Source organism: Peromyscus eremicus, chromosome 11 (assembly GCF_949786415.1).
Source record: "Peromyscus eremicus chromosome 11, PerEre_H2_v1, whole genome shotgun sequence".
Lineage (NCBI taxonomy): Eukaryota > Metazoa > Chordata > Mammalia > Rodentia > Cricetidae > Peromyscus > Peromyscus eremicus.
The window spans coordinates 4,488,851-4,514,102 of record NC_081427.1 but is presented as its reverse complement, the minus strand read 5'-3'; the positions used below and the strand labels follow the sequence as shown (position 1 = coordinate 4,514,102).

At 48.6% G+C, this 25,252-nt stretch overlaps 1 protein-coding gene and 1 long non-coding RNA gene across 3 annotated transcripts; one reads left to right on the top strand and one right to left on the bottom strand.

Annotated features, from left to right (window-relative positions):
* Positions 1–2,655: 2,655 nt before the first annotated feature.
* LOC131921897 (uncharacterized) lies at positions 2,656–5,359 on the bottom strand. The gene is made up of 2 exons (XR_009382136.1): positions 5,292–5,359; positions 2,656–3,167 (listed from the first exon to the last, which is right to left on the bottom strand). It is a non-coding gene; the product is annotated as an uncharacterized LOC131921897 (long non-coding RNA).
* Positions 5,360–5,426: 67 nt separating this feature from the next.
* Positions 5,427–16,017, top strand: Med10 (mediator complex subunit 10). Of its 2 annotated transcripts, none has more exons than XM_059276366.1 (5): positions 5,427–5,684; positions 10,088–10,405; positions 11,776–11,859; positions 13,718–13,820; positions 15,501–16,017. In XM_059276366.1, exons 2-5 carry the CDS (start codon positions 10,284–10,286, stop codon positions 15,597–15,599), a joined length of 408 nt encoding a protein of 135 aa, XP_059132349.1. In that variant the 5' UTR covers positions 5,427–5,684; positions 10,088–10,283; the 3' UTR covers positions 15,600–16,017. The 2 variants fall into 2 exon arrangements, with proteins under 2 accessions (XP_059132349.1, XP_059132348.1); XM_059276365.1 differs by having other exon boundaries at positions 10,068–10,405.
* The last annotated feature ends 9,235 nt before the right edge of the window (positions 16,018–25,252 follow it).

Genomic DNA, 25,252 nt, shown 5'->3' with positions numbered 1-25,252 from the left:
AGAGCAAACTCAAAGCTCAGCCTGAGTGGCATTTCATTTTGCAAAGAACCAGGAGGACCAGAGCTTAAGCATCATGCCTAAGGCCCTTGTAGGGTAAAAACTGCCACGAAGTCTAGGAAAATTTATTCTTCTGTGCGCTCATAATTTTTCACCATATCTCTATTTCTATAGTGTATTCTGTTGTCTTTTTTGAAATTATAACAAGTTTTTAGCAAGAACTTGATAACATAGGTCAGTTGCACACTTTGTTTGCTGATTGGCACGCAGGCCACTCAGCTAGCTGTCCTGTTGTGATCTTAATTTTCTCTTGAAGTCTTTCTCATATGAGTACTGTTATGCAGAATTCAAGGTAGAGCTACAAATACTACATGTAAAAAGAGGAAAGGGAAGTCTTGCTCTTAGTACTCCCAGTGTATAAATAGGATGTGATTTCTGTTTATGTTGCATAAATCAAGTGCTTTCATGTGAACTCCATGAGTGACCTGGTACCTAATGCACTTGTATATTTGTGTAGTGATGCGGCACATGGTTAAAAATATCTTCCATCAGCTAAATTATTTGACCTTCAAATTCTGTGCTTAGGAAAAAGATGGCTTAGATTTATTTGCACATGAGAGATTCACATTGTAATTGTTGCATCTTAGGGCTATAAAGAATAAATGAGATAATCTGTAGAATATGCTAAAAAATGTCAGATTGTCGACAGTATGATCCTCACCATTATCACTATCACTATTATTATCATCACCATTATCATCATTATCATCATCACCATCACCATCATCATCATCATCACCATCACTATCACCATCATTATCATCATCACCATCACCATCATCATCATCACCATCACCATCATCACCATCACCATCACCATCACCATCATCACAGCCATGGCAGTGTTACAAATCTCCCTTTTGCCGGAACTGCTAATGTGTTGAAAATCCACAATGAAAGGCAAAAGAAACCAGCTGCTTCACCCTCTTGGTAGGAGAACTGCTTTTTTTCCCCAAGCTAAACTGAAACTGGTTCTGAGAATAACTTGAATGAATAGCAAAAATGTTCCAAACGACAACAGTAAGGACTGAGAGTGCTGATAAGGCAATAGTCATTACACGAATAAAAAAAAGAACACGTAGTCCTCGGATTCCAAGATCAGGGAGTCCAAAGTGAAGAAATGTCCCAGTGTCAGCTCCTGGGGACTTCAGAAGCACAGTGAGCTGACAAAGTTGTGGCCAGCACAGGACTTCCTATGTGCACCATGCTCCCAGCATGCCTTTTGATTTACTGGTATTTCCCAGCCTTAATTTCATTTACTTTTGTAACCCTGTTTCTTTTCTACTGCTGTGATAAAACACCATGATCGAGGCAGCTTATAGAAGGAAGAGTTTATCTGGGCTTACCATTCCAGAGGGATAAGGGTCTGTGACATTGGGGTGGAGATGTGTCTGGAGCCAGAAGCTGAGAGGTGACAACTGGAACCAGCAGGAAGCAGAGAGTAAACTGGGAGTTGACAGTCTGCCTCCAGTGACATAATTCCTTCAGAGAGACCACATCTCCCAAGTCTCCCAAAACAGGGCTACCACCTGGAACGAAGTGTCCAAATGTCTAAAACTCTGGAGGAGATACCACTCAAAACCACCTCAAGCCCACTCTGTTCAAATTGTAAAACATTTCTTACAGACAAATCAACAGTATGTAGCATGCTTCACAATGAGAAAGCAGCCACCGCTTCATGGCTCAGTACAGAACGGGGAAGCTAATGTTGATCTGAGCAGTTTTCACATGCTCCGGCCTCAGCAGAAAACTGTAATCACTGGATACATAATTTTGGACAAGTTGTAAGGAACTGCTTCAGGAGTACTCTGAACCTCTGCATTTGTCGTGTCTCAGAGAGTAGAGGGGGAGCTGATGGGAATGGTCATTAGAGATGCTAGAGAATTACAGTCCACAACAATGTCAGATGGTTACCACATTATACCCATGTGGCTATACAAAAGTAAACTCAGTGTCTTATGGTCACTGTCTGGACAGGTGGCAGTTTCTGGAGAAAAGAGGCAGGTTTAGACTTGCTGGTATCCCTGAATGGACACTAGTCCACTCAAGCATATGGCTTTGGCAGGCCTTGCCTATTTCTCCAATCCCCCCCCCTCCCCGCCTTGCTAAAAACTGTTAAGCACATTCCTGAAGATAGTCACCAGGTTTGTTCCCTTATTTGGCCACTTCCTCTTCCCAAGGCTGACTACCAAGGTCCAGCTATCAAAGTATTGAAACCCACCAATCACAAGCCCCTTTTGGCTCACCTAGTTAACCCATCCAATCAAAATTAGACACTTCATCCTACACGGGGGTTTCCCCTTGTACCTTTATAAACCCCCATTTTCCTATGGGCCATGTCTGTCTCCCCTCTATCAGAGGCAGTCCTTTGTCCTCCAAGACAAATACCCCTGCCCCCTTTCCCTTTTCCCCTTCCCCCATTTCCTCTGTCTCCTGTCTTTGTCCCTTATCCCTCCCTCTGTCCCTTTGGGTCAAATAAATCTCCTTTGTGCTGAGAACTTGGTCTTGGGGGTCCTGAGCCAATACTTTTCCTTTCAGTCCCAATCCTAGCAACTCAGAATGTGACATCTTTCCCCGAGGAAATACAATATACATGGGCAGTGCGAGTGTTAGTTTAATATGAATACTGTTCTCATAAAAAGAGGAAATATTGACACAGACATATACACAAGGAGAGGGCTAGGACTCAGAGATTTCTTAGACTGGCTTTCAGGATATGGTCTGGGTAGTCCAATCGTGGCTGTTTCACAGTGGAAAGGCAGATATGGAAAGCCTGGGAATCTGGTAATTGTTCAGTCTGGGAGGTTGGGCGTCTCTGCAAACACTATCTATTGATGAAGTCCTGGAGGATTCCTGCAGGGCTGAAGTTTGTCAGTCTACATTGGAATCCCGACAGTGTTGGATTTAATACAGGCTGCAGCAACAGGACAGATGAACTTGCCGATGAGAGTGAGAACAAGCAGGCAGGAAGCAGCGCCTCCTTCCTCCATGTCCTTGTAAGTGGGCTGCCAGCAGAAGGTGTGGTCCCCAAGGGGAGTGCTTCAGCTGCATGAGCTTTAGTTGATTTCAGATGTAGCCGAGTTGACAACCAAGATTAGCCATCACATTCTCTGAAAACCACAAAGGAAGCAGTCTTCTTAGCTCCCCCAACACATTGATCTAGGGCTTTAGCTTCCAGGCCTGCGAACATTACATTTCTGCGGTTTAAGCTGGCTAGTGCCCAGTGTTTTGTTATAGAGCCCAGGAGGACCGGTTCACAGGGACCACAGTAGTGGACATGAGGTGGCTGTTACCACACAAGGCTGCAGATGGAAGAGAGTGGAGAACATGCCCAGGCAACATTTCTGTGACCGAAGCTTCTCTTAGACCTGGTCCTACCACGAGATCCGCTTTCTTGTTCTGGAGGCAACAGAAAGAGCCCACTGAGTTCTGAGAATGAACAAGAGAGGGACGTGGCAGATGGAGTTTTTAAGAAAAACATATGGTAGCACCCATTTCTCTGGACTATTTGAAAGTCATATTGCTGCCAGACCTAAGTCCACAGGAATGTTATAGCCAGTCTGAAGAATTACAGTTGCGAAGGAAATCTAGGCAAACTTTAGTTTCTTTCTGCTACCTTTCCTGCCCCCCCTTTCCCTTAGCCTTCAGATGATCAGAAGTAGTTCATTGATCTTGTTCACACATGTGCTGGGCTCTAGGGGATGAGTAAGATTAGAATATTGTCTTCAAATGCTTATAACATAGCAGGGAAATGAAATGTCTGTCAATTTTTTTGTTGTTGTTGCTATAACAAAATACCCGAGGCTGGGTAACTGATAAGATGTTTATCTGGCTCATGAGTTCAGTCCACTGAACTGCATGGTGCTAGAACACTACTAGCATACTGGGAAGAACTCCTGGCTGCATTCCAACATGAAAGAGAGAGAAGAAAGGACATGTGAGAAGACATGCAGAGGTCACACGGAGAGAAAGGAAGCATGAAACCCGGGAGGGGGTGCCTTTGCATTTTGGCAGCCATTTCTGTAGTTGAATTATCCACTCTTACCAGACCCGACAGACTCTCTAGAGATGGCATTAGCTCATACATAAGAACGGAGCCCCTGGGTCCTCCTTACCTTACACTCGGTCCCACATCTTAGAGCTCCAGTCACCTCAGCACCACCACATTGGGGAACAACATGTAAACCTTTGGGAGTCAGGCTACATCCTGACCAGAGCACTGTGGGATTGCTGTGGTGTAAACAAATGTTAAGGTTAAATGACTCTCAGGGTTAAAACAGCCAAGTCCAGAACAGTGAGGATAGCAAATAAGAAGGCTTACAGGTGGCTAAGAGACAGCCCAACTGGGATAAGAGGGAGTGAATTCTGGGGGAACAGAAAAGCCAGTCTTACAAGGCTCCAGCTAGCTACCAAGCCCTGCCTGAGAAACATGGGCAAGGCATCACCGCCCTTTCCCCCAGTTAACTTCTCAACTTCGTGGTCATGCCTTTATGCACATTCCAGTATCTAATGTATCTAGCTGTAGCGAACTGAATTGTGGGTAAAGATGTCTTCTAAGAAAGTCACTGCCTATTCTAGGGAGGAGATCATCTCAGACCACCTCAGGAGTGGACAAGAGGAGGAGAAATGGTAGACCAGACCAAGGTGTCCAGGTATGAGGGGCAGGCCTTGGCTCTGCTGCTCTGATCTGTCTATACTCCACTCTGGAAGGTATACTTTCTTTCACTTCATCACCTGCTAAAATAAACCTTGGTTCTTCCCAGCTCTCCCAGTGCCCTAGTAGGCCTTCTCTAGGAACACAAGAGCCCAGGCTGCTGCTGTGATTAAGACCGGAACCATAGAGTAAGTCCCTCGGCATCCATGACAGCATAAACACCCAGGAGCTGTAGTGACAGGGCAGGAGGCATTTACAAGTTAAGTGTTTAAAAAAAGAGTCTGATATCTTGTAAAGACTTTTGTAGCTATTATATACCAGGTTTAGAAAATACCTTATTCTTTCTTTTTTATACCATTTCTTTATTGTAAAACGTCATAAATATAATTGAAATTTATCTGTTTAAAAAAATCTTGAGATTCCCCTCCCCTTATTTCTTAAATATCCTAGTTACCGAAGCACATTTTCTGATATTTAGTAATTTACATAGCCCCAGGAAAAACCTCACTAGATGATTTATTTTTCCCAAAAGGGATGAATTACAGGCTTCATTTTACAAAAATGACTCCAGAAGATTCACCTCTACCCCCAGCCCCTGCTCTTCCAATACAATGATTTCTTAGAGTGTGAGCTGATGTTCCCTTCCCAGGATTCTGAATGTGCCATGGCAATGGTGGGACTTCCAAGGTGAGGTCATAATAGGTGGGCGTGGCTGCTTCAATCTGCTCTTCTGGAGCAGATTTTGCTCTGGCATCCAAACACCATGAGGTGAGGATGTCCCAAATCCAACAGGGATGTCTGCCTGCAGGAGAATGATAGTCTTCAGTCTGAGATTCAGCTAGCATCCACTAATGTGGCAACACTGGAATGAACCGTCTTGACCGTAAGTCCTGCGACCTGAGGTCACACCAACTCAGCTGAAGAGACACGCGCCAGAGTATGCTGTGAATGCTGCACAGAGCTCACCTCTCAGGTGTGTGAGTAAAACTAAAATCTGAGGTTATAAACCACCAAGTCCAGGAGATGTTTGTTATGTAGAGATTTGTTTAATATTTTGGCAACTGCTTTCTTTTAAAAATATATTCCGTTATTTAAAATTTTCATATGAGGATGTACTGTATGTTAAGCACCTTCCCCCCTGCTCCCCTGTGGTAGCTAGCCATTTGTTTTCAGCTGATGAGGCAGCAGCACATCTTCACTGTTTTGTCTCAAGTGTATATTAACTTCCCAGCCCTGTGTCGTAACTTAGTTCAAAGGGATCTTGATCATCTGTCTCTTCCACAAAATGTCACACTGGTCCACTTTATTGATGACATTGCTAGTTGGGTCACGTGACAGGAGGTAACAACCACTTTGGACTTGCTGGTAAAGGACATGCACATGAGAGGATTGGAAATAAATGCAATCAAAGTTCAAGTGACTTCTACCTCAGGGAGGTTTCTAGGAGTCCACTGCTGTGGGGCATGTAGATATATTCCTTTTAAGTGAAGGGTAAGTTACCTGGGCCCTTCACTACCAAGAAAGAAACACAATGCTTAATAGGTCTGTTTGAACTCTGGAGGCAGAACATTCCCCTCCTGAGTGTGTTACTCCAGCTCTTATATCCAGTGATTTGGAAAGCTGCTAGCTTTGTGCGGGGCCTGGAACAGCGGAAGGCTCTTCAACACACCCAGGCTGCTGTGTAGGCAGCTAAGTCCTTTGGACAACATGGTCCAGCAGACACAATGGTAATTGAGGTGTCAGTGGCAGACAGGGATGTTGTTTGGAGCCTTTTGAAGGCCTATAGGTGAGCAAGGCTCTGCCATCATCTGCAGACAACTATTCTTCTTTTGGTCTGCTAGGCCTTACTGGAAACTGAATAATTGACAGTGACCCATCAAGTTACCACGTGATCTGAGCTGCCCACCATGAGCTGGGTATTATCTGATCCACCTTATAGTTGGACAACCACATCACTAATCCATTTATCAATCAGAAGTGGCATACATGTGATCCTGAGGGCACAAGCGAGATGCTCAAATGCTCATGGTTTCTACTCTTGTTACAATGCCTTCTGCTCCAAAGCATGAAGCTACAGCTTTCTGTGATGTGTCTTGTGATCAGTTGACTGAGGAAGAGAGAAGAGGTCCTGGATTATTGATGCTTCTGCACTATATGCACGCACCAACTAGAAGTGGACAGTTGCAGCATTACAGCCTCTTTCTGAGACAACCCTGAAAGACATAAGTGGATGGCAATCTCACAGTAGGCAGAACCTTGGGGAGGATATGTGGTCTTACATTTTGTTTGGAAGGAGAAAGGGCCAGATGTGCAGTTCTTTACTGATTCGTAGGCTGTAGAAAAAGGACTAGCTGGACTGTCAGGGATCTGGAAAGAGCGTGATTGGAAAATTGGTGAGAAAGATACCTGGGAAGAAGCATGTGAATAGATCTCTCCAAATGGTGAAGGATGTGAAGATATTTGTGTCCCTGTAAATAACCAAGTATATAGGATGACTGGTCCTGTGGACAGTCAGCGTATTTCCCCAGCCATTCCTGTCATTGCCCAGTGAACATGCTTGGGCATATATACACATATCTGAAGTGTGACCCTAATTAGTCTTCTTAATAAAAGCCCGAGTCAGATACTAAGGGTGAAAGCTGAGAGATCAGGGAATCAGAGCAGCAGCCACCAGAGAGTTCTCACCTCTACAAATTCTCCAACCGAATGGGCAGCTGAGATCCTGTCTCCACCCACCTTATAGGACTGTCTCCATCTCCCTAGTGCTGGGATTAAAGGCCTTCACCACCACTGCCCGACTCTGCTTCTCTTTTAGGCTAAATCAAGCAATCTCTTGTAGCCCAGGGTGGCCTTGAACTCCTGATCTTCCTGCTTCCTCCTCCCAAGTGCTGGGATTAAAGGTGTGTGCCACCAATGCCTGACCTCTATGGTTAACTAGTGGCTAGCTCCTTCCTCTGACCTCCAGGCATGCTTTATTTGTCAGAATACGAACAAAATATCACACAACACATATATTAAGCCAATATTTGCATTTTCTTTCCTCTTTTTCATTATCATGTGATATAATATCAGTGGCCAAATATTGTAAATGTATATTATCACAATCAAGTTATGAGACACTAAGGGACATTATGACATATTCTAAAATAGGTCACGTTTGCAGTTGGTGTGATAGTTACATCACAGTAGATGGAATTGTGCCCTAGTTATTGTTTTATTTTGTAAATTAAGCATGCCATAAGGAGGTGTGATTATGTATCAAGTTGACAAGGGGTGAACTTGTGGTGGCTAAACTTGGTTGTCAACTTGACTGCCTTTGAAATAAACTAAAACTCAAACTGCTGGGCACTCTACTGATGGAGTTTCTTTCTTTTCCTTCCTTTCTTTTTGAGACAGGGTTTCACTAAGTAGCTCTGGCTGTCCTGAAGCTCTGTATGTAGACTGGGCTTGGTTGGCCTCGAACTCACAGACATATGACTGCCTCTGCCTCCCAAGCACTGGGATTACAGGTGTGGGCTCCACTATGCCCAGAGGTATTCTCTTAATCAGAACATTTAAAGCACCCTAAATCTGGGCCATACCCACTGGTGACAGCTCATAGGATAAATATAATAAACATAAATATATATATAAATATAATAAATATGTAAATATAGGTAGATATAAAAAATAAAGAAACTTTGCTTTTTGCCTGCTCACCCTCACTCTCTCTGGCGAGTTCATCTCTCCTGTTGCTGGAGCCTGTACTAAGTTCAGCTTCCTCAAGGTGCCAACAAAGACCGAAACCCAGAGGCTCTCCAGGAATCCTGCAGGACTCCAGCAACAGTTTGAGCCTGCAGAGACATGCAGCCCCGTGGACTAAACAACTACCAGATTCTCAGCCTTTCCAACAGGAGACAGCCTTTCTTTACTACCTAGACCATACCCTGCCAGCCAGTCTAATATCACCCCCATACATAAAAATAAATAGACATGCATCCAGTATATCAGTTCTGGACATTTAGAGAACTGTGATGGCTATTCTTGGTTGTTAATTGACTACATTTGGAATTAACTGTAATCCAGAAACAGAGGTCACACCTGTGAGGGATTTTTTTGCTTGGTTTGAAGTGGGTGGATCCACTTCTAGTCCAGTCCTTTGAGGTAGGAAGACAGATGCCTCTGATCTGAATCTGGAGGCAGGAAGATACAGCTTTAATCTGGCCCACACCTTCTACTGGAAGCCTATAGAAAGACCCATGTTTACTCTTTGCCTGCTCATCCTCACCTTGCTAGCACATCCATTCCATCACTGGCATTAGAGCCTACTTCTCTGAGATTCCAGCATATACTGAAGAGCAGCTGAGACATCCAGCCTCATGGACTGAGCAACTACTGGATTCCTGCACTTTCTGTTCACAGCCAGCCATTGGTGGATTAGCTGAACTGCAGCCTGTAAATCATTCTAATAAACCCTCTCCCATATATATGAAATATGTAAAAGAGAATAGACATATTTCATATACATATGAAATATATATGGAGAGAGATTCATTCTGTTAGTCCTGTTAGTCTAGAGAACCCTGACTAATACAGAGAACCCTTATACATCCATCTGCACCCCCTCTCTCCCTGTTCTTCTGTCCGACTAGTCCCATTGTCTACTTTTCATGAGGATTGAAAGACTGATTGACTTATATTTTTGCTTCTAGCCCTTCAGGACTGATTTTCACATCAAAGTTATCGTACTTTTTAAATTGAGCTGGGAAATGCTCCTTTTCTAGCCCCTAAAAGAGTCTGTGGAAGTTTGAAATCATTTTTCTTTAATGTTTGATTCATTTAAAAAGTGAGTATGAAAAGCAGCCAGGGCTTAGGCATTTTTTTTTTTTTTTGAAAGAGATTTTTGCCTCCTGGCCAGTTTTAAAAAGTATGGCTTTATTTTGATTTTCCAATTTAGATACATTTACTTATTATGCATTTTGTGTCCGTGAACGTTGTGTGTAGGCATGCACATGTGTGCAGGTCAGAGGACTACGGGTAGGGTAGGATTCTGTTCTCTTCTGCCATGTAGGTTCCTGGGGATTGAACTCAGGCTGTCAGGTTTGGCAGCAAGCATCTTCACGCACGGAGCCATCTCACTGGGCCCAGACTTTCTTTATCTTTTAAAGAAAATTGCTTCTATCTCCCAGATTATCAACACACAAGGTTCAGTGTAACTAAATTATGCTCCTTCGCTCTAGCTTTCTTCTTTCCTTCCCCGATGAGACTTGGTTTTCCTTCATTGAAGGACGCTGGGTACCAGCTAAGAGTTTTCATGGTCGCCCCGTCTTTATTTTCCTCGCCCCTTTACGCATAACATCTGCTGTGTTTTCTCCAGGCATCTCTCTCCTACTTTAGACATTTCCCAGCACTGTTCCGGTCTAGGGCTTCAGCCTCGCCTGGCCCCGCCCCGCCGCGGCTAGGCCCCGCCCCCGCGGAGACCCCGCCCTTCCTCCCGAGGAAACGGAAGTGGGCGTCCGGAAGCCGGAAGCGGGAGCGCGGCTGCTGGACTAGAGTCGCTGCGAGCCGCGGCTGAGGGCGGGCGGAGCTGGCGATGGCGGAGAAGTTTGACCACCTGGAGGAGCACCTGGAGAAGTTCGTGGAGAACATTCGGCAGCTCGGCATCATCGTCAGCGACTTCCAGCCCAGCAGCCAGGCCGGGCTCAGCCAGAAACTGTGAGTGGCGGCGGGGCGGGAGTCGGTGCGGAGCCCCTGGCCCGGGACCCCGCCGGGGCCCGTTGGCGTCCCTGGTGGACCCCGCAGGGGAGGCGGCTCCCTCCTGAGCCCGCGGGGGTGGGGGTAGCTCCACCCTGGATCCCCCGGGGAGGAGGCTGGCACCAGTCTGACCCTGGGATTACACCGACCCCACAAGGGGATGTAGGCACCACCCCATCCCACCGCACCCCACCCCCACCCCATCCCACCGCACCCCACCCCATCCCACCGCACCCCACCCCACCGGGGAGGCTGACCCCACTCCTAACTTAAAGAGGAGCATGCACCTCCCGAGGGCCACCTGCTGCATAGGCCTGGCTGTGGAAGAAGGCCACAGAGGGTTGATTTCTTTCTTTCTTTCTTTTTTTTTTTAAGCCAGTTTTGCCTGGTTTTGGAATGGCGGACAGGGAAACAAACTGTCCAAGGGAAGGCCCCACCGCCGCCGTACAGGGGAAACACTCCGGGGCTTGGGGCAGCTGGGTGATCCAGGGTGGTTCTGGAAGGAGCTGAGTTGCAACCCGGGAGGGGTGGGTTTCTTCCTTGCAGACTGTGGGTACTGTCCATCCTGAAACCCCATCCAACGACACGTGTTCCAGAAAGCTTTGCTCTTTCCTCACCTCCATCCCGAGTTCAGAAGGAAAATTATTCAGTATTGAGGGTATTTTTTTTTTTAAGTTCAAAGGTGTCCCCAGAATCCTGTGGCTGCTGAGGGTTCAGGTGTGAGCAGCAGCACAGGGTGAAGCCCGTTGAGGGTGGCGGGGGGTCTCCTGACTTCCCTGAGTCAGCCACCGTAAGCTGTCTTGGTTCTTGTGCTCCCGGAGAGAAAGGCTAACACGAGGGCACAGGCAGAGCAAGCAGGTATCAGGGTTCATCTAGTAGGCTGGGAGAAGAAAGCCACCCCCAGCTGAGACACCCAGCTCAGCAGAAAGGCAAGGCCTGCCTCTAGTGTCTGGACCTGGAAATCCTCTTTAACCCCCCACCTTCATGGTCCCTGGAAGCCATCCTGACCCACAGTTCAGTCTGTTAAAGCTGAGATGTGTCCCAGAGTAGAGGGCAGTGGGTATCTTGCACTCCTCCTCAGGGAGGACTTTGTGGTATGCAAGCGAGCTGGAGCATTGCCTAGACCCGAGCCTGATGAGACTGGCTTTGTTGTTTTTCCCAGGGCCCCATCTTTCTCTTATCTAGTTAGTGTGGCTGTCTTATACCCAGCTGCCTCCTCGATTATCTGCCCAGTGTCCCCGACCTTGCCATTTTTAACTGCCAGTGCTGTGTGAGCTCTGTTTGTCCTGTAGTCCGCTCTAACCATACGCCCCGCTCTGCCTTTTTCCCAGGAACTTCATTGTTACGGGCTTACAGGACATAGATAAGTGCAGGCAGCAGCTGCATGACATCACGGTGCCTCTAGAAGTCTTTGAGTGAGTATCACTGGGGATCTCTGTTGGCTCTGAATCTGGGTTAGCTGTGCGAGTCAGTGAGCGTGAGGGAGGCATGGCCCAGGTGCTGCGGAACTGCCCGTGAGCAAAGCAGACAGGAATGCCTGTCTTCAGGGAATGTAGTGGACTAGTGGGGCTCAAAAATGGGTGAGTGTCACTCCAGGGTTGTGTTGTTGAGAAATCAAAAGCTTGTTAAATATATAAAAAAGCAGGTTTCTGAGTTCAATGGAGAAAAGCCTCAGGCCAGAGAAAAACCGCATAATTCATTAAATAAAGAGCTGTAGCTGGATGTGGTGGCCCACGACTTGATCCCAGCACTTAGGAGGTAGAGGCAGGTGGTTCTCGATGAGTTTGAGGCCAGACTAGTCTACAGAGAGTTCCAGAACAGCCAGGGATACACAGAGAAACCCTATCTTGAAAACAAAAAGAAACAAAACAGTAGTTGTATGTGAGCTATAATACAAAATAAAAAAAAATACACACAGACATCTGGGAAAACCAACTTGGTCTGGTGTTGGAGAAGGTTCCTGTGGTGAACTGGGCCAGGGAGGTGATCCCTCTGCTGCTGGGAGGAAGCAGACCGCAGTCCAGTGGCTGTGGCATGCCATCTTTCTCCCAGAGTCCTGTGGACGTGTCAGAGCAGTGGCTGGGAAGAGTGGCCTGCAGACTCAAGGAGCAGGTGCCTTCAGCGTTTTTCCTCATGGGCTGTGTGCACACTGTGGGAGGAATACAGGCTCCCGTGACTTGCCGGCACACACTTTGATAGGCACATGGGCGGTCCAGAGCAAGGATAAGATAACCTCTCAGCACTTCATCCCAGTGTTGGGCTTTGTGCATCCACAGTGGTTGGGTTCAACTTTTGAGTCTTAGAAAACAGCAACCTCCCCACGCTGTGGAGGAGCCACATACTTACTTAACACACACGAATGGTATGCCTTTCATGCTCTTCTGTTGTTTGAAATGCTTTTATTAGAAGTAACCAGAATTTGCTGCTTTTATTACATTGTTACAAATACACCAAACTGAAAAGGAAACTCTAGAAATTGGTATTTTTGCTGTTTGTCATAAGGGTATGGTGGTAGTCTTTCTCTATAATGCATAATTAATGTAGCTGAATGATTCAGATTTATCCACTGTACAGAAATAGCCAGGTAGTCGGTCCTTGGTAAAATCTGGATATTGTGGGCAGTGGGTTTCATGTCATCAGGTTATGATGGAGTTTTGGCTAAACATATTGGCACTGTCAGGATAATTGTCTTGGAATAACTGGAGAGAAGCACCCTGTTGCATTAGGTCACTGGAGTGTGTACGGTAAGGTAGTGTATAGAGAACACCGTCTTGATGTGTCTAATGGACACAGTGTCCTGCTGTGGCTCCCCTGCTGCTCCCTTGAGCTTCCACACGCAGCATGTCCTGAGCAATCAGGCCGGTCTGGAGTGGACTCCACATCTCAGCTGTGCCTGTCACAGGCCTGAGCTCCTGCTCAGTTAACTTCAAGAGCTTCTTTTTCATACAGCTGAGGATCCAGAAGGTAGCAGCGTATGTGCGCTTGTTTCTTTTTTTATGCAGAGGCACTGTGAGTGGGGAGTCTGAACAGATGTAAAGGGGTACAGCTTGTGATGCTTTCTGGGGTTCATAGTGAGCATTACTTGATGCATGAACTGCTAGAAATAGCGATGCTTGCTTGGTAAGTTTGAGAATTTAAAAGAGCCTGGTTCCTAGACTGGCCCCGTGAAGGGGTGTCTGCTGGAGGTTTTTTGTTTTGTTTTTGTTTTTGTCCTAGTTTCCAGAAACCTGAGGTTAGGTGAGTTGGCCGTGACTGAGATGTTCTTGTTTGCAGATACATCGATCAAGGTCGGAATCCCCAGCTCTACACCAAAGAGTGCCTGGAGAGGGCTCTGGCTAAAAATGAGCAAGTTAAGGGGAAGATTGACACGATGAAGGTAAGACAGCCCGTCATGTCAGTGTGCACACCTTCGAGAGAGCACCTAGCACGCGTGCAAGCGTGGCTGACGGACCTTGTGACTGCCACCCAGCAGGGTTTCTAGCATGTGTAATTGTTGTCCTGTGACAATCGAGAGAGCAGATAGGCAGTCTTACCCTTTGTCTGGTGAGGTCCCTGGCTGGCAGGGCTTTCAGTGTGGCTTTCCTGTTTGACTTCCCTTGGGTGACATCTAATTCAGTGCGTCTGTTACGATTTTGTGTTGACTCTGACTGGAGGCCTTTTCTGTGCCAATGGGCTGCAGTTGGAGGATTCTGGAAGGTTTATGCTGTCTCTGGTGTCTGACCTCCAGACCCCTAGAAGCTCCCATGTCACTTCCCACAGAGAACTTGGCCACTTTGCCTCGAGATTTAGGGAGCTGTGTCCTGAACATGAACTACAGTTGTCCCTCTTAGGTCACTGAAATGTGGTTCAGATGGTGCTTGGTTTTCTTTTTTTGGACCTTACTGGCCTCAGTGGATGCAATGTATGTGGCCTGCAGAGAGAGCTCTGTGGCCTCCTGTGTTTTCTGGGCCCCCTGCTAGCACCCAGGCCCTGGCTTGTGGTCATTTTCTGTTTGCACCGTGAGCCTTGCTTCCTTTGAGAGGCTCACAGGGTGTCTTTCCCCAGGGTGCTGACCGGTGCCCATTTTTCTTTCCCACTCACTGCCCACTCTGCCCACTGTTTAAGTCCCATCATTGTCTGCCCCTGTGCCGCACTACCGGCCTGCTGTAGGTGGGCACACGTGTGCTGCTCATGTCTGTTGTGCACAGGCTGTACAGAGCGAGCCTGGGGCTCAGGAGGCTCTGGCTGAGCGGCAGGAGTGAGGATGGACTCCGTCAGATTACACGCCACAGAAGTGGGAGTGGTCCGCTTAGCATTGAGCCCGTGCATCATCTCTCCCGTCAGCTTGGGTTGGGGACTTCCTGGGTGCCCAGCAGAAGTCTCTGTGGACTGACTGACCCTTGGGACTGAGGCTTCCTGTCCCTCCGGCACCTTAGGCTCATTGCCTTGGCCTGTGCTGGAGTGCACTGCCCATTGATGGGTGCGTGTGTGGTTAATCTTCCTCGTGCACCTGTGGCACGTGGTGTCATGTCTGAGATCTGTCACAGTCTCAAGGCACACTTTGGCAGCCTGCATGTCTGGGGAAACTTGGGGAAACTGTTTGCAGTTGTAGTGAAGCAGCATGTGGCTTCTAGACTTTGGCCTGTGGCCCATAAGAGGAGAGGCTTGGGGTGCAGGCACATGGGACAAATGTCAGGGGATGAGTGGCTGGAGAACCATGGTGTTTGCAGTAGATGATGAATTTGCCCTGCTTGGGAAAGCTTCGGGAGGTCTTTGCACACGTGATCTCAGTGTGATTCCAGTGAGTAACTGTTTCAGTGAGTGTTACTTAAGATTGTAGTGTGAGTGTGGCCTGCAGAAGTCCTCTCCACTGTGGGGGAGCACCGGCTGGAGGGAAGGAGTTGTCTTAAAGGTATAGTCCCTCAGAGAGCTGGCGTCCCTGCACCACCTAAACTGCAGACGCTCCTGTGATTGGCTCCGTCCCTTTGGGTGGCCCAGTTGGGATTTTGGGCTCCTTGGAGGGGGCGTGATGTCTGTATCTTGGATTTTTTTTTGACACAGCTATTTTTGTTTGTAGAAATTTAAAAGCCTGCTGATTCAGGAACTTTCTAAAGTGTTTCCAGAAGACATGGCCAAGTACCGGAGCATTCGAGGGGAAGATCACCCACCTTCTTAAGTGTGTGAAGACCCCCCATACCCCTGTAATTGCCGGGATGACCCAGTGAGAAGCTGTGCCTGCCGATGCTGCCTTCCAGCCACGTGAACTGGCCTTGCCCCTCCTCCTGCTCCCATCATTCACCTGTGCGACTCCGGGGCTGGAGGAGTAGAGCTGTCCCCAGCTGTCCCTGCAGCTCTGCAGCTCTCAGACCCTTGGTGGTCCCGTCTTTCTTTAGGGAAAACAGGCAGGAAGACAGCCTTGCTGAAATGTGAAGTGTGATTGGGATTCTACTTGACACTTTCTTTTTATGTACTCTGTTCTGTTACAGTATCATAAGACAAAACTGGGTTTTATATTTTACATTTTCAGATATGGTGCATAAGAACGTAACTGTTTTCATGAGTTTCAACTAAACATAATAAAGTCTTAAGTTTTACATGGCTCATTCCATGCAATTATTTCTATAGCATTTTTACAAGGTAGAATAGTCAATTGTTAATTCCCTCAAGTGTTATAATGTTCATAAAACAATGTTTTCTTCAGGCATATAGGTAGGAAAAGCTAAATCCAGCTGAGCTCCCTTTTCCCACCATCTCTTGTTTACAGGCTTGTGCTAAAGAACACAGACTGCTCACAGCACTGGAAACTGCGGCAGGGCGGTGCTCCTCACCTGTAGTGTGTGGATGGAGTCCGGCAGGGCGGTGCTCCTCACCTGTAGTGTGTGGATGGAGTCCGGCAGGGTGGTGCTCCTCACCTATAGTGTGTGGATGGAGTCCGCTGTGGCTTCGGCTTCAGTTCAGTGGGTCTGTGGGCTGGGAGAGGGTCAGGCAGTGCATCTGGCTGCATGTTTAAGGTAGGCAGGAGCCTCCTGATGCTGGGCCTGCTTAGGGGGAGGGATCTGTAACAAGGCATCACAGACCAGGTGTTTAAAACAGTGGAGGTCTGTTTCTCACAGTTGTGAAGGCTGGGTCTAACCTGTAGAAGGCATGGATGTATTTGTTACGTTCACAATAGGGAAGAAAGATAAAGAGCGGTCACTTGACTGCCCGTCAACAGTGGTTTAGATAGGGTTTATTTGATGGGGTGCAGTGGTCAGAAAGCACCTGTGCTTGACACAGACAGTCGGGGTGTATCATAGAATTAGTGCGTGCTTGATCAGGAAATGTTAACTGGGGTCTTTGTGTTCCGGGCTGTCTCTGAGAGTTCCTCCCGGGCTGTCATCTGCCCACTGTGGGGAGGGCGGCTCTGGCCATGGTGCTAGCGTCCCCGATGAGCTGTCACCGCCCTCGCCTGGGCAGGCTCCTCTCCCTCACGGTTCCAGGTTTACACTGCAGTCCACACGTCCTAAGTGCGTCCTAACCATGCATCCGGCAGCTTCCCTTTTCTTTCCACAGGACTATTCCTCAGGAGCTTGCACACAGGTCTGTACTACAGTTTCTGGGCTCATCTGTGCTCAAACCAGGCTCCAGGGCAAAGACACTTCCATTGGCTCACCTCAGACCGCAGGCCTGCTGGCCTGTTACAGTCACTGTCTGGCCGGGTCTCAAAATGTTGAGCAGTGCCCTCATTCTCAGCTCTAACTACTCATGGTAGTTCCTGTCCCGTCTGTAGGTTTCCTTACGACACTCAGGATCACCATATTATCTAATAGCGTATCCAACTGTGCCCTGGAGTCATAAGGACCCTAAAGATGCCTGTGTCCTCATCCTGTTAGCTGTGAAAAGGTTGCCTTCTCTGGCAGAGGGTGAGATGTGGCTATAAGGACCTGCTTAGGTTTCCAGAGGTGCCCAGTGCAGCCACAGTGGTCCGTGGGAGAGGGAGAGAGGAAAAGCTGAGGTAGGTGAGAGGGCGGGATGGAGATAGATGCCATGCTCCTGGGTTTGAAGAGGCAGCCACGAGCTCAGGAAGCATGAACCGCCCAGAAGCTGAAACAAAGGGAAGAAGTGTAGGCCGATGACGACTCAGTGGAAAACGTCCAGCCTCCAGACCGCTGGGTGATGGATCGCTGGGTGTGCTGTAGTGTATGACAGCCCCGGTGAGAAGTGACTTGTGCAAACGTGAGCTCGGGCATGATCTAGGCGCTGGCCTTTGAAGATGTACTTTTTACTTGTGGTCTTTGTCACAGCCCTTTTTAACCAAAGGTTTCCCAGATATTTCATGGATAAGACGTCGTCACCCCAAGAAACACATTGCTGAGGAGATACTGAAAACGAACAGACTTTTTTTTTTTAAGAAAAGATCAAGTTTTAGATTGAGGGAATTTTCTTGTTCTTTCTCATCTGAAGTCAAAAGGATAGCTGCAGATTATAATGAGGGCCTCTAAGAGGAAAAAGTGGGGTGTCTGGGGTTCTTGCTCCTTGCCTAGCGTATCCTGGGGTTCCCCTAACGGCAGGAACCTGATGCCTTTCACAAGGACTCTCACAGGGCTTTGGTGTGGCAGGGCTCCCTCGGGGCTCCCTCTGGTGCCTTCCTTGTCTTCTGGTCACAGCTGCAGGTGTGGCTGAGTTCCACAGCTGTATTGCTCTCATCTGTATCACCCTCTTCCACATGGCCTTCCCTGGGTCTCACAAGGACACTGTCACACAAAGTATAATCCAGTCCCTAGACTTTAACATGACATCTGCAAAGACACTTTTATATAAGTAAGGTCATATTTACACATTTCAGGTGGACATACTTCTGAGGGGCCACCACCCAGTCCACCACATTGCCCTCTTGGCAGCTCTGGCCATGCAGTGCCTGGCATTGGTGGTTGGTGTCTACTCTCACAAAAGAATATATTCTGTCACCCACCTGAGGACTCAGCCTGCTCATGCTGGTATCTGCCCTGTTCTTCCCAGGGCAGGCGGCTCAGGAGTTGGGGATGGACCGAGGGCAGTGAAAACACTAAATGCAGGTCTGTATAGAGACAACATTTGTCTCAGGAGGGAAGAAATACTGTGGGTGGCAGTGATAGTCACAGCCCGAGAATGCAGGGATTCTTGTAGATGGCCTTGACACACAAGCACCTGAGTGAAAACCTCATTACAGCTGATTTGCTGGGGGAAGGGCGGCTGTGATGCACAGAGGCAATGAGGCCCTGAGTGAAGGCGCAGTGGCTAGGTTCCGGCAGCTGGGCCTGAGCAGAGTGCACCTGGGGAGCCTGTGGGAGAGGGCACACAGAAGAGCATTGGCCACCAGCCTAGCCAAGCCAAGATGCTCACATTGACCCTTAGAAAGACTGAATTCCCTCCTTGGATGACATGCCTCCCCAACCCCGTGTGAAGGAATGTCAGGGCTCTTTTCTGGTAAAAACTGGTAAGGCCTGATACACAGCTCTACCATATTGATTTGAAAACAGTTTCAAAAGCCACATATAATGGGTAATTTCCTTTTGGTACATGCATGGTAAACACAGAGACGGGATGCAGACATGTAAGCCATTTTAAGCATGTTAGGCATATGAGAAGAGCTGGTGTAATCCAAGGGCCAACTGGTAGTCATTTCCATGAGCCAGGCTGTGGTCTGCACAGCTCTGTCCTCACAGACATTGTTCTACAGGGGCAGACTTCCTGCATGCATGCATATTCCAGCTCACACAGACTAAATGGAATAGCAAATCCATCATAGGGTTAGTTTCTGGTTCAGGAGTATAGACAGGCTGTGACTAGTTTAAAAGAGCCTGGAGGTAAGAGCCCAGGTGGGCTGATGTGTCCATGTGTGTGAGGCTGGCTGGGAGGGCCGGGCTTCCTACCATCCTGGCCTCCACCAGCTTGTCCCAGAAACTTGCCTGCCTCCTGCCTGTTTCCCAGGTCAGCAAAATAAAGGGGGGCTCACGTGCTCACACAGGCACAGCAGGTGTCCTCAAGAGCTGAAGTGGAAACACCATCCCCTCTAAATTAACTGTTGGTCTGTTGTCTGTTGGTGTGGGGTCCCCATGCTGACCTGCTGGGGATGGCCTGAGTGGGCACATCTTCACCGTATATAAAAAGATTATTCCACAACATACATGTGTCTGCATGTTTCCTCTGTGCTTTATGTGCATATCATGTATAGTTATCTGACCTTTTAGGAGAGCCGTGGATGAAGGAGGCTGCAGAGGATGGTGGATTGGTGTCTGTCCTGAGTTGAATTGTGTCCCCCACAACTCAAGCCCACTTGAAACCCCAGAGCACGGCTGTTTGGAAGCAGCACTTTGAAGCTGTAAGCAAACATGATTCTTTGTTAAGTTACATGAGGTCACTCTAGGACAGGGCAAGCCATAAATCTAATAACTAATCCAGGAGAAGGTGGTGCAGAGGAGCACGGTGCTCCCACAAGCCAGGTGCTCCAGATCCCAGGAGTGGGGTGCACCAAAAAGGACCCTGAGAGCATCTTTATAGAGAGTGCAGCCTATTGACCCTGGAGGGTACACCTCTGGCCTCCAGAACCAAGAGAAGGTTTCTGTTATTTAACATCTCCTGGGTGTGAAGTCTGTTATAAGAAAGGACTCCAAGTCTGAGAAGAACAAGGTGTGTGGTGGCACACACTGCCATGGCAGAAACTGGAGGCTCAAGAAACAGGCGTTCCGTGACACCACAGGCCCCATCCCTCCGTGAGTGCCGGGAGGGAGCAGGTCCCGGCCTTGGGAGCCCCACACACCTGAAGCACAGGCTCTATTGGTGATTCTGTGAGCTTCCTGCTACACTATAACTTCTTTACTACGTTCTGGTCTTGAACTGGGGGCCACACATAAAGCTTGCCTGGCATGGCTAGGTGCCTGAGACACGCTGATTCCCAGAGAAATGCTCAGTGATGTGGCCTGCTGAGGGGGTCGCCTGCTGAGCGGCCTGGCCTGTGTAGAGGCAAGGCCTGAAGGTGCTGCAGGCTTCAGTGAGGGTTGTAGGTTCCCCTGGGGCTGCTCTCAGGGAGAACACCCACCCAGGAGGGCAGGAGGGAGGCTGAGCCCACTCCGCTCTATAGCCCTTGTTTCATGGTGGCTCTTTGGCGTCAATCATCCATGACAACCGGAGATGGAGGGTCCTTTCTGCTTCCTTCACCTTCTCCTGAGTGAATGCTGACCCTGGCTCAGAGAGACATTGTTGGACGTGGACTTTTTTTTTTCAGGTCACACATCTAAACAGCCCACAGGCTGGACACAGCATTGGCTCTGGGAGGTGAGGATCCTACCGTGTGGGTCCCAAGGCACCAGACAATGTCCACCTGAGCTGGTGCATGGGTTGTTGCGTAATTTTCCTAACTCACAGGGTGGACTACAAGGCAAGGAGACAGACTGGCTGTTGCTGTGCTGTGGATGCAGACAGTCGAGGTCACAGGAGTCTTGTGGTTGTTGACTTTGATGACAGAGCTGCTGTGATAATGAGAACAGGAAGGATGGCAGCCAGTGCCCCTGAAGACGAGAGGCCATTGTGAACACGGACCGAGAAGACAAGGGGCCACTGATGGAATATTGATTTCTGAGTTTTGTTTACGGAGTTGTCTGGGTCAGAATCGGGCATCGGCAGAGCAGCTGCTGGGTGGGGCCACCACGGTGAGGATCTCCAATCCTGCCACGTTGCTGGTCTTCTCAGGCTCAGCTGCCCCGACTTTTGGTTCGTGTGCCGCCCCCTGCTCTGTGCTCCATCCTTTGGCTGTTTGCTCCTGCGCTTGATTCCTGGGGAGTTTGTGATCACATCACTTCCTGCAGCCCCTCTTCCTGGCCAGCACTTAAGGTGCTGTGTGACACGGGGACCAGAGGACTCCTCTGCAGGAGGATTTCCAGCTTTGCGGCTTGTTTGGGGATAGTAGTCTCAATATGACTTGAGCAAAGGTTGTTCCCAATAGATTCAGGAGCATTTTCTGTGGAAGGTTTGGAAAGTGAGGAGTTTCATGTGGGACCTTAAGGAGAGAGTGGCTTGGTGGGCACAGGGCTTGTTGAGCAGGCCTGAGGACTGGAGTACTGAATGCCTGCTGGGTAGTGACTGGTCTGTCTCAGAGGCAGAGATGGGGGATTCCAAGGCAAGCTGGCTAGCAAGACAGTCTGAGCCGACAAGCTCCTTGTTTAACCTTGTCTCAGCGAATGAGATGTAGAAAAAGACTCCCTGTGCCAACCTCAGCCTCTGTACAACAGGTGGACCTACACCTGCACACACATGAGCATGCACACACACGTGCAACGCACAACACACATAGACACATGTAAAAAAGAAACGGAACAGGCACCAGCACAGGGGCTCCTGTACTCCTCTGTCCACACTGCAGCACACGGCTCATGACCCGCAAGGTCAGAGGTGTTCCGTCCTCCAGCCTGCCTCCTGGTGGCCACCCACTGCCCTTCCCGGCCACCTTCACCTCTGCTCCTGCCCACCATAGCCCTAAGTCAGGAGCACAGATGCTGGCCCAGGCAGGGTGCAGTCAGACAGCAGTCACACCAGGCATCTGAGTCTGGGGCAGGGGAGTACCTAGGAGTTACTACATTCCACGGAGCTTTCTGAGCCTCGTGCTGGTGGCTGGGAAGAGCCCGGGGCTGGCCCACAGCAGGCTCGCTCTCGCTGTAATAGTGGGCTCCCGTGGGCCTAATCTTCTGGAGTTGGACCTGGTAAAGTTCCCCTCTTTCCTTCAGCCACTGCTGTCTGTCCCCGCTTTGCTGTTTTTGGGGTCCTCCTCCTCTTTCTTAGGGATGGGCTCTGTGGACGCACGGGAGCCCTGATATCTGAAGTCCTATGTTGCCTCTTGGCTCCTTTTTCTCTGCACATCCTCCTCTCCCAACCTTCTCTTTTGAGATTTCTGCCTCTTTGTACCTCCTCTTCTGGTGGCTGCCTCGGCACTGAGTCGTCCCCCCCCCACTCTATTGCTCCCCCCTCCAATCCCCTTATTCCCCTCTGGAGTACTGGGGGAGACATGTGTCTTAAGGTGGCCCTTGGGCCACCAGTTAGTGTGGTGCTGTTTATTAATCTGTGAGTATGCAGGTTGGACCGTCAGTGGCCCAAAGGGACATTAACACAGCATCCACCAATTTCATCCAAAGCAGCAGCTGGGGTCCAGAGTCGGGCTGACTTACAATGATACCAAGACACAAGGCAAGACACGGGATGACTTCCACCATAGTCTGGCTGCTTAGGGCTGGGAACATGAGTGAAAATCGAAGGCTCCTGTTCCACTGTGCACCGAACCCTGCTGTGAAGCTAATTGTGTCGCAGGAGCAAATGGCGACTGGCCGTTATCGTCACTCTTATTAATAACCATTTATTAGCCGTCCGTGGTGAGCAGCCAAGGTCTGAGTCAGCACAGGGAGCTGAGCCTCTCATTTATCCAGCACGGTTTTCAGGGCATCGATTTAAGCCTGTTTTTTTTATTGTTCCTCTTGTTGAGTTAAGTAGACCTGTGTTTGTACAAATGCTATTTATACACCAGGCAGAAGCAGATTGCATTGTAGAGAATACTCTTCCACATGTCTGCTCTGCATGCAAAGGACGTTCAGGATGCAGTGTTCTGGACCCCAGACTCATTCCTCACTCTCCACTTATGCTGCCTGAGACCTATGCTGTAGGTATACATTCAGGTTCATGTTCAAAACATACAGAGAGAATGGCATTACACACACCAGTCAGCACTTCACTTTTCCACTCAAATGTCTTTAGAATCTTGCCTTCTCAGAATAAAGAACAGAACAGACCCAGATGTCCAGCCGCACGTGGTATTTAGTCTTTCTTTCAGAGCCTCTGGCTTTACAACGGCAAACAATGTTTGCCTTTACAATGGCAAACAATGCCGAAGGTGCTGCCTGACCGTCTGTCTGTCTGTCTGTCTCCTCTCTCTGCCTTTCTTTCTCTCTTTCTTTCTTTCTTTCTTTCTTTCTTTCTTTCTTTCTTTCTTTCTTTCTTTCTTTCTTTCTTTCTCTCTCTCTCTCTCTCTCTCTCTCTCTCTCTCTCTCTCTTTCTTTCTTTCTTTATCTATAGTAACATCTTTTTAAAAATGTTTTTTTAAATTATTATTATTATATTTACATCCTTACCGACCACAGTTACCCCTCACTCCTTGACTCACAGCCCCTCCCCCACCTCTCCCCCTTGCCCCCTCCCCCACTCCTCTTCCATTTCTGTTCAGAAAAGGGCAGGGTTCCTATGGATATCAGCCAAACATGGCCAACAAGTTGCAGCAAGACTAGGCACTTCCCCTCGTATTAAGGCTGGACAAGGCAACCACTATGAGGAGTAGGGTCCCAAAAGCTGGCCAAAGAGTCAGGGACAGCCCCTGCTCCCACTGTTAGGAGTTCCACAAGGGTGCCGTCCTCATTGTTCAACAGTATCAACCAATATCTGAGGGCATCTCCTGGCTTAGTCACACCCCTCTCCCCCGTAGCCTCCCTCCATCCCTGTGTGTGTGTGTGTGTGTGCGTGTGTGTGTGTGCGCGTGTGTGTGTGTGTGTGTGTGTGTGTGTGTGTGTGTGTGTGTGTGTACCTTTCTGTTATTTGATTCCTCGGATGTGTCTACCTTGTGTTTTTTAGTTCACTGCCCTGGAAGTTTCCAAGCAGGCTGGGCTGTGCTTATGTGATATCTGAAGGCCTTAAGGGCCAGGACCAGGTTCCTCTTCTGGGCACCGCACATCTCTTAAATGGTGAGAAACTCTATCCTACCTCTGGAAAGGCCAAGGTGGGTTTACAGAAATACAGTTTGTTTGTGGTTCGGATCTGAAATTTAGACTCATCAGGCAATGGGCAGTGCCCAGGAAATGTGACCACGAGCTTCCCTTGGTATTTGGTCCCACATCCACCATGAGCTCCTATGTGCATGCCATTGGCTGAGGGAATGTTCCTCCCTGCTCCACATACCCAGCTTCCCAGAATTAGATCCTTGGGTGTCATGAACTCTCCCAAGGCTTTAATGGCAAACTGCTCTGGAAGCCGCTGAGGTGACCTGGGTTTCTTGGTTAAGTCCCAGGAATCACTCTACACATCCAGCACCAGATCCAGGGTTTGGAGAGAAACTAACAAATGAACAAACAAACAAATAAACAAAAACAAGCTGTGGCTTGCTCTGCTTCTCTGCCCTTTCAGAATTTACCCCAATACCTGGCTCCCCCGAGTTTTTTATTTAATAAGCCTGTCTAGAGATTAGTGCTACTTCTGGCACCCAACTTGTCGGATACGAATTCACAAAAAAGCTATTTGCCTGTGGCCCTGCGAGCCCCAGCTCAGACCTGAGCTGCACGTTGCTGGTTGTGGTGGCACATGCTGGTATGATTTGCTGAAGGAGGCAGAGGCAGGAGGATCCCGAGTTTGAGGCCCGCCTAGGAGGCTTGCTAAAGAGAAGCTGGGGTGGGCCGAGCTACAAACGGTGGCGGTGGCGGTGGGAACATGGAGATGGCTGCTGCTCCACATTACCAGCTGCTTCTCATTGTGGTGATGGCGGAGGTGATGCTGCTACTGAGGATGAAGGGTTTACCACTGCTGGTTCAGAGAAGAATTGCTAGGACCATCCTGTTCTAAGACAGCATCGGCAAAGGTCGGTTTGGAGAAGTCTGGAGAGGCAAGTGGTGGGGAGAAATTGCTGTGAAGATTTTCTCTTCCAGGGAAGAACTTTAGTGGTTCCGAGAGACAGACGTTTATCAGACTGTGATTGCTCCAAACCACAGAGGAGGCAAAAAATAAGTGTTTCTGCAGGAAACCATGACCATGTCTAACAGCAACTTTGGAATCTTCAGAAGGATGATG

Bases quoted from the DNA above. Each gene is read 5' to 3' on its own strand.
- Med10 (XM_059276366.1), top strand. From the start codon at position 10,284: ATGGCGGAGAAGTTTGACCACCTGGAGGAGCACCTGGAGAAGTTCGTG. The intron at 10,406-11,775 runs GTGAGTGGCGGC...CCTTTTTCCCAG, and splicing joins GCCGGGCTCAGCCAGAAACT to GAACTTCATTGTTACGGGCT. The intron at 13,821-15,500 runs GTAAGACAGCCC...TTTTGTTTGTAG, and splicing joins GGAAGATTGACACGATGAAG to AAATTTAAAAGCCTGCTGAT.